The sequence below is a fragment of the Glandiceps talaboti genome, chromosome 16 (assembly GCF_964340395.1).
Source record: "Glandiceps talaboti chromosome 16, keGlaTala1.1, whole genome shotgun sequence".
Lineage (NCBI taxonomy): Eukaryota > Metazoa > Hemichordata > Enteropneusta > Spengelidae > Glandiceps > Glandiceps talaboti.
The window spans coordinates 13237123-13251934 of NC_135564.1; the positions used below are offsets into that span (position 1 = coordinate 13237123).

The 14812-nt window shown below is 34.2% G+C and overlaps 1 protein-coding gene across 1 annotated transcript; it reads left to right on the top strand.

Moving 5' to 3' along the window:
* Positions 1-190: 190 nt before the first annotated feature.
* Positions 191-14575, top strand: LOC144447333 (sialate O-acetylesterase-like). The gene is made up of 10 exons (XM_078137300.1): positions 191-323; positions 3482-3640; positions 4462-4643; positions 5641-5779; positions 6420-6600; positions 7120-7253; positions 8231-8367; positions 9280-9437; positions 9895-10093; positions 10843-14575. Exons 1-10 carry the CDS (start codon positions 242-244, stop codon positions 11077-11079), a joined length of 1608 nt encoding a protein of 535 aa, XP_077993426.1. The 5' UTR covers positions 191-241; the 3' UTR covers positions 11080-14575.
* The last annotated feature ends 237 nt before the right edge of the window (positions 14576-14812 follow it).

The window sequence follows — 14812 nt, forward strand, 5'->3', positions numbered from 1 at the left end:
AACTTCCTTATTGTTCTACCTCTTTCATAAGCGGGGTCAGGGTTCAGCAGGGTTGTAGTCACGTGGTGAACGTAAACAAATTCGACTGGGTTCCCAAGGTTAGTCCTAGGTCAGCTGTTACCTAGTCACATGTGTACCTTATGATCAGTTCAATAATACAATTGTGGGTGGAACAGCAACTCAACGAGAGCTGACACCTGGGACAACACGGTAGTACTAGCACTGATAGCAGGCCTTAGCAATGGCAGTAACGTTACGTTCCCCACGCTCAAGTGTTGTCGTTCAAATATTAGTGTATGGATTTTTCACGACTTTATGCTCAGGTAAGTTTCCTGCAGACTCGACCAGGAAGTTTTTTTTTTAATTTATAACTTAAAATCAGAGCTTGGTGAATGATTGAAAAGTATAAAGGATAAAACATTGTATATTGGCAGGTTATACAGTGCTTTCCCAATAACAAGGTATATTCTGTTGAAGTTCAAACACGAGCCATGATCAGCAGCCAGTGAAAGTTGGTAGAATACTCCATTCCCATATTACATGTGTACCTAAAAATGCAGTCAATATACTGAAACAGTTATCCTATATATTTTTTTATTTAAACTTTAACAGATTAGGCCAAGTCTGGTGACACTGAGGTGCCTGTCACCAGCACAGCATTATTACCATTTTATAATATTTACCATGTAACCTATACAAATCTATGTAAATTAGGTACATAATGGCCAATGTTGGATCAGATTCAGAATTAATATTTGGGTGGAAAAAAACAATTGTCTAGTTGAGCGAATAGAAAAAATTATCCCTGAACAAAAGAATAACTAATCTGCATAAATATAACCTGATATTTTATTTATATATATTTTTTTTCTTCATTTTTTTATCAGCTTTGTAACACATCACCTACAAAATAATTGAAGTTACAAATTTGAAATGCAAAACAAAGAAAATGGACTCTTCAACTATGTCTTGTAAATTTTTATCATGTTAACTCGTGAGTGAACCTGGGAGTGAATCATGGCCCTTTAAAACAACATATTGCAGTACTTGTGATTGACATAATTATAATAACAGTTGAATTTAAGGCCTAATAAAAAAATTGTGTGATTCCGATTACACTCAATCTTAGAATAGGTTGGGTAGGTAGATTTTTTATTTTATTTTATTTTTTTTCTGTGTGAGTGTCTAGTTCAGGTTTTCCATTGTTTTCCAAATGGTCTCTGTGTTGTTTATTTCTTCCTATCAGATGTACAGCCATTACAGATTGGAAGAATAGTTTTATATTGTCTTTTTCAGTTGATGCCAGTTTCTGCATCCACTATTTCTCCTGAGACTTCACATTTTTTTGTGATTTTATTATTTTTTTCTCGAATATGTAAAACAAAAAGTTTAAGGTTGGCAGTGAAAAACTAGGTGGAGTCGGGGTAACCAGAACCAAACAATTATTGTTTTTAGGCCTAATGAAATGTGTATTTATATTTTATTAATAAAAGTGTGTTTAAAGATGCAAATCCCCTTGCATATCAATTTGCCAGTTGTTTATTATTAATAATAGTACATTTACCAGGTACAGATGCAGTGTCAGCTGCATGGATTAGTGGTTTCTGCAATGTTGAACTCGAACTGCATGTATTGTTTATAGCTAACATCTGGTGTTCATGCTATATATTACATTGCACCTGCACTACACCTTATGTACAGTTTAATGGGAACTGAACATACCGACTATTTCAAGAGAGCAGGTTTATGACTGTGTAATATAAGGCTTTATTTATGCATCAATATAGAACCAGAGTGTATAATGTTACTACCAAATTAGAGTGACTATAGAGTTTCAATTAGGCGGCATGATGTTACTACCAACCAGAGTGACTATATAGTTTCAATTAAGCAGCATAATGTTACTACCAAACTAGGGAGACTATAGAGTTTCAATTAGGCGGCATCATGTTACTACCAATCTAGGGAGACTATAGAGTTTCAATTAGGCGGCATGATGTTACTACCAAACTAGGGAGACTATAGAGTTTCAATTAGGCGGCATAATTTTACTACCAAACTAGGGAGACTATAGAGTTTCAATTAGGCAGCATGATGTTACTACCAAACTAGGGAGACTATAGAGTTCCAATTAGGTGGCATAATGTTACTACTAAACCAGAGTGACTATAGAGTTTCAATTAGGCAGCATGATGTTACTACCAAACTAGGGAGACTATAGAGTTTCAATTAGGTGGCATCATGTTACTACCAAACTAGGGAGACTATAGAGTTTAAGTTAGGTGGCATCGTGTTACTACCAAACTAGAGAGACTATAGAGTTTCAATTAGGTGTCATTGTGTTACTACCAAACTAGGGAGACTATAGAGTTTCAGTTAGGTGTCATGATGTTACTACCAAACTAGGGAGACTATAGAGTTTCAGTTAGGTGTCATGATGTTACTACCAAACTAGGGAGACTATAGAGTTTCAGTTAGGTGGCATAATGTTACTACCAAACTAGAGAGACTATAGAGTTAAACTTTCAATTGTGTGGCATAATGTTACTACCAAACCAGAATGACTATAGAGTTTCAATTAGGCAGCTGGATGTTACTACCAAACTAGGGAGACTATAGAGTTCCAATTAGGTGGCATAATGTTACTACTAAACCAGAGTGACTATAGAGTTTCAATTAGGCAGCATGATGTTACTACCAAACTAGGGAGACTGTAGAGTTTCAATTAGGTGGCATAATGTTACTACCAATCTAGGGAGACGATAGAGTTCAATTAGGCAGCATGATGTTACTACCAAACTAGGGAGACTATAGAGTTTCAATTAGATGGCATAATGTTACTACCAAACCAGAATGACTATAGAGTTTCAATTAGGTGGCACGGTATTACTACCAAACCAGAATGACTATAGAGTTTCAATTAGGTGGCATCATGTTACTACCAAACTAGGGAGACTATAGAGTTTCAATTAGATGGCATAATGTTACTACCAAACCAGAATGACTATAGAGTTTCAATTAGGTGGCACGGTATTACTACCAAACCAGAATGACTATAGAGTATCAATTAGGTGGCATAAGTTTTTTGTCATGAATGACATAAGACAAACTATGGACACTGAAAGCATGCAAACATTTAAAATGATACATTTTATCTCACTGTGAACTCAAATCAACATCTCTGTTGGATGAAACAAGGAAATATTCAAGCACAAAACTGTTTATTTGTGTTCCATAGTGAAATAACATATAACATTTTATTTGTGTATGTACTATCAGTGTCTGTATTTTGTTTGTGTAATTTGCAGCAATAAGCGTGCAAGATGTAAAAAAAGACCTTGTCACCTTATTGAAACGCTAAACTCTCTCTAGTTTGGTAGTACCAATGGATCCAAAGTGCTCTATAAATTCACATTACAATCCTATCTATCCATACTGTACAATATTGTGATTGTAATCTGTACTCTTTATGTTGATGAAGGTGCACCAAAGTCAAGTTTTCAATTAGCAAGTTACTATGGAAACCACATGGTGTTACAAATGGAACCATATCAATCAATAGTATGGGGATATGGTGAAAAAGGTGCTACCGTTGAAGCTGTGTTAAAGGAGAAAGTGTATTCCACTCAAACATATCAAGGTAAAACATTACTTTTACTTTTGTCATCAATTCATATTGTTGGTAAATTATACTCAAACTAGAATGCACTTTTATTGTATCTTTAATATTACAAGTATAAATGATTTTATTTATATATATAAACACACACACACACACACACACACACACACACACACACACACATACACACACACACATACACACACACATACACACATATACACATACATGTACACACATACACACACATATACATACACATACACACACATATACATACACATACACACATACACATACACACACAAACACATACACACACAAACAAACAAACACATATTTACATACATACATACATACATACATACATACATACATACATACATACATACATACATACATACATACATACATACATACATACATACATACATACATACATACATACATACATACATACAAATGTACATACATACATACATACATACATACACACACACACAGACACATACACATACACACACAGACATAGACACAGACACAGACACACACTTGGCATATCACAGTATATATCATATGCCACAGTAAGTGATTTGAGATTGTGTTAATGTACATAATTTTCCCCTACTTCAAGTGATGATTAACTGTACTCAGAAGGTACAAAATAAATTTTAACTTGATATGCAGCAAAGATTTACCTCCCCCACCCAAAAAAAAAAAAAGTATAAACCCATCTTACGTTAAGTTATACCTAAAGGAGTGCAAACATTCTAAATTCAAGAATGTCCATAGCAACAGGTTCTGTAAAAAAAACATTATGTAATTTGTTGACTTGTCAGGTATTAATGATACATGGATTTGGAGAATAAAATTTGATGCAATGCCACCCAGTGGACCATTTGATATACAATTCAAACACACCAGTGGCAACTCGACGGATGTCTTGGTCTTACAAGATATACTGTTTGGTGATGTCTGGGTATGCAGTGGTCAAAGTAACATGGAATTCACCGTCTTTCAGGTAGGTTAATTGTGTGTACGTTTTCATGAATATGAAATATGAAAGTCTTTTAATTTTAATTTCATAATTTACTTAGTGCCTACACCATTTTATAATAAAATAAGATATAAGTGTGTTTTGTGACAATTAAGACCACATATTAACAAAAGCAGAGGATGATGATATATCCCTCTTGGCAGCACCTTTGGCACTATGTGACCTGTGGCTACTTTTAAAGTTACCAGAATTGCCTAATGGTCCACTGCAGCTAGACTGTAAGATAACAGACACAGATATAAAACAAATTATACCATGCATGAGCCAAGTTGAACAAAAAATATAAAATCAATACAATGGTTGTTCTAGATCATGACAATGACCGTCTATGTTATGACAACATGTGTCCATGTCACTGGTTTTGCTGTGTTCATTGAGTCAAAACTCAGATTAATTGCCATTAATTCCCCAATATTTCTTTGATATTATTGGTGCTGGTATAATTATGTTATTCTCCAATATTTGTTTTCATTCAGCCAGAAAATACTCCTGACCTAAGGGTTATCACTACTCGTCTAGCGACTCATATTGACAAAGGCCCCTTAGGCCACTCATATTTTCCTTGGCTGAACGAAGAAAAAAATAGGGGAATAAACATCTGATAATACAGGGATAATACAGGGATCAGAAATCCCATGTCATACTTGTTTGAATACCAGTATTATGAACAGAAGGCAGAGTTGTATTCTAATTTTGATCATGCAACTCATAGGCACAGTGTGGGCATTGTTTATGCCAGATCTATAGCTGTTAATAAAATTAAAGCGACAATCCCATTGTTGCAACAAAATTTTGTCGCAAGACAGAAATTTAACAAATTGCATTCAGTCATGTTTAAGAGAATCATTAACAGGAATGCCATCACTGACGAATATTTCAGTCTTGGTGAAGTTTTACCATTACCAAAATGACCTGAGAAATTATTTAACTACCCATTCTGTTTGACTTTATTGATTGCCAGGCATTCAACGCATCAGAGGAAGCTAAGGATGCCATTAATTATCCAGATATAAGATTATTTGCAGCTGATAAAGTATACACTGAGCAGGAACTGTTTGATTTACAATCCGTGATGGAACCCTGGACAAGACCTTCAGCAAGTTAGTATCATCTCAAACTAATCTATAGTGGTCTGAGATATTGCTTAAAATTTATTTCTTCATAAAACACCCACATTGGCAAATATGACACATTTTGGTTAGCATTTTGCAGCAGATTTTTAAGGTATGGAAAATGGGGCTAAATATTTCAGTGTACCAAATGCATGGTAGTGCAAGAAGCAATCAAGAAAAGGTGGTATCATACATAGACTGTGTGAGTTCCTCAAATTTAAGCCATCAAAAACTGAAGCAGCCCAGCTATTGCAATGAAAAAGAGAATGTTATCAAAATTTGCCATGAAATGTTGGGACAGGATGATTGTCCAGTATACTACACAAAAGACTGTAAGATACATCATGTTGTTCCACCCTCACTGGCCGGTGTGTGAGGGCGCCCCTTCATGGCGTACCTTACATATGTTACAGACTAACTACACAAATGCAGAATGATTCTGGCCCACATTTCTGGCCAAAATCTGCAATAGAATATAGCACCTTCAGGTGGCCAACTAGACGATCTTTTGTAATAACTGAAATATGATGTATTAATAACAAAATGCAGTGTAATTTTGAGTAACTTGTGTTTTTTTTCAATCAATAACTAAATAACTGTAGTTTTGAACTGTTCATTATTATTTCAGAGGCTGTTGCCAATAACAGTTTTACGTACTTCTCAGCTGTATGTTGGTTTTATGGACGTGATCTTTATAATCATTTCAAGTATCCAATCGGATTGATTGATACTACGTGGGGAGGAACACCAATTGAAGCTTGGTCTTCAGCCGATGCACTTGCCAAATGTAATGTTCCACCTTATTCCAGGTACAGATTATAATATTTGTACATTAGGTAGCTAAGATAGCTAAATTTTGATTGATTTTGTAGTAAGACCTTGGATCTATAATTTGGAGTTGCCAAATCAAGCTGAAAGGTGATGAATACTGTAAACCTGGAAATGTTCGCGTAAGATTTTTTTTCGCTAATTTCGCTACAAAACAAGAACACGAAAATAAGTAGTAGCGAAAATATATATTTCTGCATAATGCAATGTACCAGTATTGTTATTAGTGAAAATTAATCTTTGTGAACTACATGAAGACTGTAAAATCGCAAATTTTTCTAGTCGTGAAAATATGCAGGTTTACAGTATCTCTCTCTGGGTGCCTTCAGTAGCTTTTGCAAAAGGTGATAAAAAAGCATACATTTCGTTTCGGATTATGCATTTTTAAACATCATTAGAATATCTAAATTGACAACTTCTTAGATCTTGTTATTAACAAATGAAGTGAAATAATTGGACACCAATGTATTGATAGATTATTTTCAAATAATATTTAACAGAACTGAGGTAGTAAAGACAGAATATGGAAAAGACAAGGAGAAAGTAGACGGACCGGATGCACATATGGTTTTATGGAATGCCATGATACATCCATTCTTGAATATGACAATTAAAGGAGCAATATGGTATCAGGGTAGGTTCTCTCAATTGTTGTAACACCCACCACCAGGGCTCCTGCTCCACCTGCTGAAGTCACGATTGACATGTTAATTGATATTATGTGTAGCAAACTTGATTAAATCTTGAACAGTAGCATATTAAACTGACAGCCCAAGTTGGATTTGGATTATAATTTACGTTTAAAAAACAGTTGTCTGGCAGAGATCTAGAAAAAGTTGGTCCAGAACAAAACAATGATCCTATGTAATCCTTATGGTTCCACCGATAAGATAACACTAATATGAGAGCCTGGGATTGAAACCTTGGTCTTTAATTGATGAGATAACACTAATATATGAGAGTCTGGGATTGAAACATTGGCCTTTAAATGCAAATGTAGGATTAGGATTAAAATTTAGGTGTGAAGGAGTGGAGTCATGATGGGAAAATGGTTAGAGTGGGCGGCTTGGGCTCTGTAGATTGCAGGTTCGAGCCCCATCGCTGCTGTTTGTTTCTGAATGGCTAAAGTCCTTGGACAAGCTTTAAGATTTGAACCACGATTGTGCCTCAGTCAACCCAGCTGTATAATTAGGGACCTGGTAGGATATAGGTTGCAATGTGAATGCTTTAATCCTATGCTCTTATAAAGGCTGTAATAGATTGTATGCTCCCCAGGGAGTTGAAGTATAAAGGGTTGTTGTGTCGCTATAGATCTGAGCCTGGGGTAATGATTGTTAAGCACTTTGAGCATAGAGTGCGAAATCGCTATATAAAAACCAACATTTTTATTATTATTATAAATACAGTTGTCTGGTGAATGAAGCTATCAGAAAAGATGGTCCAGAACCATAAAAGACCAGTCTCATTTAATCATTTATGATTCAACTGATCAGACTTACTAATACAAGAACCAGGGATTGAATCTCTGGCCTTTAAATTGTTTTACATTGAAATCAGATACTTGTGGTCATATTACCTGAATTTAATGTGATATTTGTTGCTGTGTTTTAGGTGAAGCTAATGCCCATAGGTCAACTTGCAATATTTACAATTGCACATTTCCAGCAATGATTACTGATTGGAGGTACAAATTTAATCAAGGTTCACAAGGACAAACTGACAAACTCTTTCCGTTTGGTTTTGTACAGGTGAGATTGCTATGATGACATTGTTATTTTATTGCCCTATAGTGGTAATTAATTCCCACCCACAACATATCACAAGATGACACTTTTATTACAAAATGTCTCAGTTTTTAGCTTTTGTCTGGATCTCTTGAACTTTGTGTGCTGTCATTTAACAGCAAACAAAGTGGTCACCTGACTGTCAGGTGACAGTACATAAATGATGATCACTTGACAGTCACATGACAGCATGAAGTGGTCACTTTACTAGAGAGTGATACATCGTAACAATGATGGGGGTGGATAATTTCATCTAAAACTTGTAACTCCAACAAAGCAACCAATCTTCAAATGAAACTTCATCTGAGTATTGGTAATCTTATGTATTACATAAACTTTTGTTATCAACACAAACTTGATAATTGTTACCTGAAATGGGTCAAGCAAACAAGTTTGTACACAGGGTGCAGCAAGCATATAATTGGTTGATCGATTGATTGATTGATTGATTGATTGATTGATTGATTGATTTATTAATTATTTGGTTGAATGATTGGTTGATTGAATCAGTAATTTTTAGGATGAACTAAAACTTATTTTTTTGTGTGATATTGATCAATTAACTGACTGATTTTTGTGGTGTTATAAATTTTTTCCCCCTTTTCCCCTGGCTACTTTTCTCTCTTTTTAGCTGTATGTAATTCTCTCTTTATTGACTGAAATCAGTCAGTCAAGTGATCAATATCAATATCACACACAAAATAAGTTTTATTCCATCGTAAAGATTAATTAATAATCGATCAATTATTCAACCAAATAATAAATCAATCGATCAATTGATTGATCAATCAATTACATGCTTTCTGCACCCTGTGGTTGGAATAAAAATGTGATGTAATACTAAATGTTTGTTTATTGTGTTCTTCTAACACCTAGTTGTCAACTAACACTCTTGACCCAACATACATTGGAGGATTTCCTTTGATAAGATGGCACCAGACAGTAGATTACGGATATGTACCAAATGCTAAAATGCCAAATACATTTATGGCTGTTGCCATGGATTTAGGAGATCCAGAATCACCATATTCACCGTAAGTTGCAATTCCATAGCTGTAGAGTTATCCTTGTAATACCATGTTGCCCTTGACAACCAATCTGAATGTGACTTATTTTGAATGTGACTGTGTTTGTATCTGTAAATAAGAGATGGGGGATGCAGTTGTATTCTGGATATCATCAAGTCGTTACCACAAATGGAGGTGTAGTATTAGTAGGATATACAACTCGATGTTAACGTACCGTTTGTGTATTTCCTTTACTAATATCTCAGTGTATATGATATGTTCCTATGGCAGCCAGTCAGGTGACAGCCTTCATACGAAGTTGTTCAAATGAGACACAAAAATCACGATCCATCAATTGCTTTTGGTTTGATACACTCATTACAACCTACTGACCAGCAAAAGTTGATGAAGACCCGTTTTCTCTTTTCACTCTGTAATTAAATTTGTAACTCAGTGTTTGTTTACGTACTTATTTCTGTGACAGAATCCATCCACGATACAAACAAGACGTAGGGTACCGATTATCACTTTCTGGCAGAGCTATAGCATATGGTGAAAAAGAAGTCAAATACGCCGGACCATTTCCAACTCATGTTGCAGTACAATCATCTGATAATACACTATTGGTTGAGTTTGATGATCAGAAGACACCAATTGAGATCAGAAATAATGAAGGCTTTGAGGTCAGTACTTGTATATTCTCAATCTTTCAATGTCATATCCCAAAATCACACTGTCGATATTTGGATACAGTGCATCAGTCGTCACCAATGGTCAAACAATCTAGGTACTTAGCCTTAGTCTTTCTGTTCTCCTTTTTGTTGCACTGTATGTTATATTTTATTTTTACAACTCTCATTTCATTGTTTTAAAAATTCAGTATGTATTTTATGTAGTTTATTTTAGTTCACTAGACCCATTCATGGATGCATTGCCTTCAATAAATGAATAAATAAATAAATAAATAAATAAATAAATAAGTAAATAAATGAATAATTAAATAGATAAATAAATAAGAAATAGTTTTGATTGTTGTACATGAAACCCTTATTACAAGTTAAAATTATGTTCACTTGTGGACTTTTCAAGCTGTGCCATACTCACCCAAAGAACTTAGAACAGTTTCACCAGGTGAAGGCCGTTGACGTTAAGTTTTGTACCAATCAAAGAGAATAGATTTTAGCTCACTGTCAGACTATCGGTCTTGCATTCGTCGCATTTGTTTCCAATTTATCATTCCAAACTAACTATATTGTACTGTGCTATTGATTCCTGGAACCATGAACAATATATTCTCCTTATCGGTCTTAATTTCAAATTTATTGTTTGTTTTTTATTTCATTTCATGAGAATTTCAACTAAAACAACGAAACTACACTAATCTAAAACAGTCAAAAAATTTCTAAGTTATGTTTCCCTTCATCCTTTTCAGGTTTGCTGCTCAGTAACTAAGAACTGTACATCTGAATCACTTGACTGGCAGCCAGCACCAATCACCAAACCAGTCAGTACGTATGGTATCAAACTCTCTACTAAGAAATGTGATGGTAGAAAACTTGAAGCTTTGCGATATGAATGGAGAGAGTCACCATGTAGCTACAAGAACTGTTCTATATACAGTGCAGAAAGCAGCTTACCAACACCACCATTTATTATTCCATTGGAGTAGTTAAAAAACGCACTAATGAACTACTGTAGTCATATGTTTTTCTTGCGCTAGATTTATTTTAGCTAAATATGGGCAAATGCTTTTTCTGCAGAAATGAGTCCTGCTACTGCTAACATACTTTTTGTTGTTGTCATATTTCTATATTCAGCAGTTCAGCTATTTATTTAGCTGTGAAGGGTGTCACTGAATACAGCAGACTGACGAGATGATTTATGTAAAAGGAGGGCCTACTTTCCTCTTACACTGTCTGTCAAATTACAGTGTGCCTAACATGTCCTAACTTGCCATTCTGCCAAATTTTTCAAACACCAATTTAAGTTATACATATGACTACAGTATCGTTCACTAGTTCACTATAAATGCATATCATGCACTGATATACCATAATCCAGTTATGACCTAGTATAGCAGTCATTATCATAGAAGTGTCACAAGAGGGCACCCTACCTGTTGAAATATGAGTGCTAAAATCACACGGCAGTACATGAATTTGTCAACATAATGTCACTATAACAGCTCTGTGTGTTCCTAAAAAATACGAGATCTGAATTAAAGTTTGCAGAATGTTTTGACTGAGAGTATGCTACCAACTTTTGCTGTTAAACACAGGAAAATGGTGATTTTTTTTGTATCATGGCCCTCACTTGTCCCAAAGGTGCCTCTGAACAGCACTCCTTGTGTCTAAATTGTACAATCTTTTGTTTTTTTGATAACTGGAATATGGGGTATAATAACTAGATAAATTAATTGAATTGTACTAAGTTGAACTACTTAACCATGTGTACTGGTAAGTTTTGTAACTCACAAATGAAATTATTATATGCCATAGTATACACATGCCATCTTGCCATAGATACATCCAGAATACTTGCCAGGTGAGGTAAAGCATTCCTTGTGTAATCTAACCATTGTTTCAGATAGTAACATCTGTACTTGGCAGCTGAACTTAGATATATTGCATATGGGCAATAAAATAGTATCTCATGAAATTACAATATTTGCAAAATACTCTCAACGTTTGTCAATCAGTGGCAGGGCTTTATCTGATTATAGTGGGCAAAGTGTAAAATTTAAATAAATACACACTAACATGGAAGGTAGAGGCGAATATTAGACAGGAGTTGTATCAGCCTCATTTATCAGATAATATCAATCTGAAATGTGATTTAATCTTTAAAATGTAAGTTAGACACAATATCAAGGAAACAAGATGGCCGTCCCAAGTCTTAGATTTTAGATTCTTCTACTCTGTAAAGATTGCCTGCAGGTTTATGATTTTAAATTTAATTCCACAAAATCTTCTATGGTATATACAACAAAGTTGAAAATGTCGGGGATGATAGTCAGCAGGAAGGTTAGCTTGAACAGAAACTTTATAGGATTCATACGCCACCATTGCAACAATGTTGACAAGAGCTAAAAGATGATTTTTAGGATTGAAATGTTTTTTGACAAGTTTTAAGATATTTTTTCATACTCTGGAAAATCTTGTACTTTTTATTTAGCAGGAATGTTAAGATGATGTCAATGTATTTTTCAAGAAGTTTAGGTTAATTAGTTTAATATTATGAATCTACTCGGAGTTTAAACTTGTGGTTCGACCACAGGGTAAAGGACAAATAATCAATTTTGTACTGATCCGACTAATGGTAATACATGGACCAGTAGATGTTTACACTCACGGCATAATGCTTAATTTGGGCAAATAGTGAGTTTGTTCTAGCAAGCTACTAATTAATGCAAAGCTGATAAACTCAGATAAGACATTGATATCAGAAAGGAAATAGAACAAAACAGTGAGAGGAAACAGTATTTAAAACCTTATTTGAAATATACAGAAAATAATATTAGAAATCCGGAAAATCGAAAAATTGATTATTTGTCCTTTACCCTGTGGTTCGACTTGTATATTTAGAAGGTATAGAATACCGTAAACAGTCAAATTTACTGTATGGTCCATCTATACCATCAAGGTGATGGTATAAACGGTGATGACAACTAACAGGAAGGTTAGCTTGAACAGACACTTTTGTAGGATTCATTCAACACCATGGCAACAATGTTGACAATAGCTGTGAAGATGGTGTAAATGTATTTCAAGAAGTTTAGGTTTAGTTTAATATTAAGAATTTACTCAGAGTTTTATACTAGTAAGGTTATAAAGTCGATTTGTATATTTGGCAGAAGGTATAAAATACCACAACATTAACTATTTGGTCTAGCAGTACTAGAACTAGCAGTACCCTGTTTACATTGTGACCTATGACTTTGCTTCACTGTCACACTAACCACAAGTAATGCTATCAATGGCAACCAGTTTGAAAATTAAACGTTCAAAATGATTGGTTGGAAAAAATGCACTCAAACTGATTGGTTGCAATGGGGAGTGATAACTGTCAGACTATTTGATTAAAATGAAGTCATTGTGTAAATGAACATTCAAACTGATTGGTTGCAATGGGAAGTGATAACACCGTCAGACTATTTGATTAAAATGAAGTCATTGTGTAAATGAACATTCAAACTGATTGGTTGCAATGGGAAGTGATAACACCGTCAGACTATTTGATTAAAATGAAGTCATTGTGTAAATGAACATTCAAACTGATTTGATGCAATGGGGAGTGATAACTGTCAGACTATTTGATTCAAATGAAGTCATTATGTAAATGAACACTCACTAAATTAATCGGTTGCCATTGATAACATTACAATAGTGAGACAGCAAGCAGATTTACAAATCATAATGTAAGTAGGCTAAACTAGCAGTACTTTTTAGATGCTTTAAAAGTGTAGTTTGCAAAAAGTTAGTTAGACACAATTAGCATAGCTATTTTTCTATCTCCTGTTACCCTTTAATGTTTTAGGTATATACAAGTATGCTTTGTTGTACATGTGATATGCAATTGTTGTTTTTGTGGGGTAATAAAATATAAAAAATTGTCAGGAATTTAGAAATAAATTAAATTTATTTCAAGAAGTAAAGTTTTACTGTCTTGTGACAAATGCTAGAAGTTACAACCATTTTAAAGCTGCATTGGCTGTACCCTGGGTATTATTTTTTTTGATCAGACAACCGACAGTGTATTCACCGAAAATTATTAAAATATCAATAAATAGACATTATGTTAATTAGAGGTCTATTTATCCATAAGTTGTACAGTAATAAGTTGAAATCATGATTGCATGGGGCGCTAATTTTAAGGTGCGGACCCTAAAATCAATTTGATTTGATTTATTGTAGCATATAATGTGTATATTTACACAAATGTGTTTACCCACTGGTAATTCAATACTGTACAGAGTGTATAATCAGGTGATCAATACGGGTACTGTACAGGGTTTATAATGAGCAGATCAATACTTAAAAAAAACAAAACGTTTCAGTTACAGCCAGTACAGCTTTAAAAGTGGTTCACATGTATTTCAATACTATAACTATAATATAGTTTGATTTGATGAATACTTTGACCATTTTTCCATCATGCACTTTTTACACACAATAAATAATAAATCAATAAACATCTCACAATGCAAAGAGCTGAGTGCAATTTCTGCTTGTAGGTATGTGTGTTTGACAGTGTATTAGTCCTGACAGAATTCAGACAAAGTCCCTAACATTTCTGGAGTGAATGTAGTTTTGAACTATATATATATATATATATATATATATATATATATATATATATATATATATATATATATGTATGTATGTATGTATGTATGTATGTAT

Coding starts and splice junctions, on each gene's coding strand:
- LOC144447333 (XM_078137300.1), top strand. CDS start 242: ATGGCAGTAACGTTACGTTCCCCACGCTCAAGTGTTGTCGTTCAAATA. Junction 6,601..7,119: donor AATGTTCCACCTTATTCCAG/GTACAGATTATA, acceptor AATATTTAACAG/AACTGAGGTAGTAAAGACAG. Junction 8,368..9,279: donor TTCCGTTTGGTTTTGTACAG/GTGAGATTGCTA, acceptor TCTAACACCTAG/TTGTCAACTAACACTCTTGA.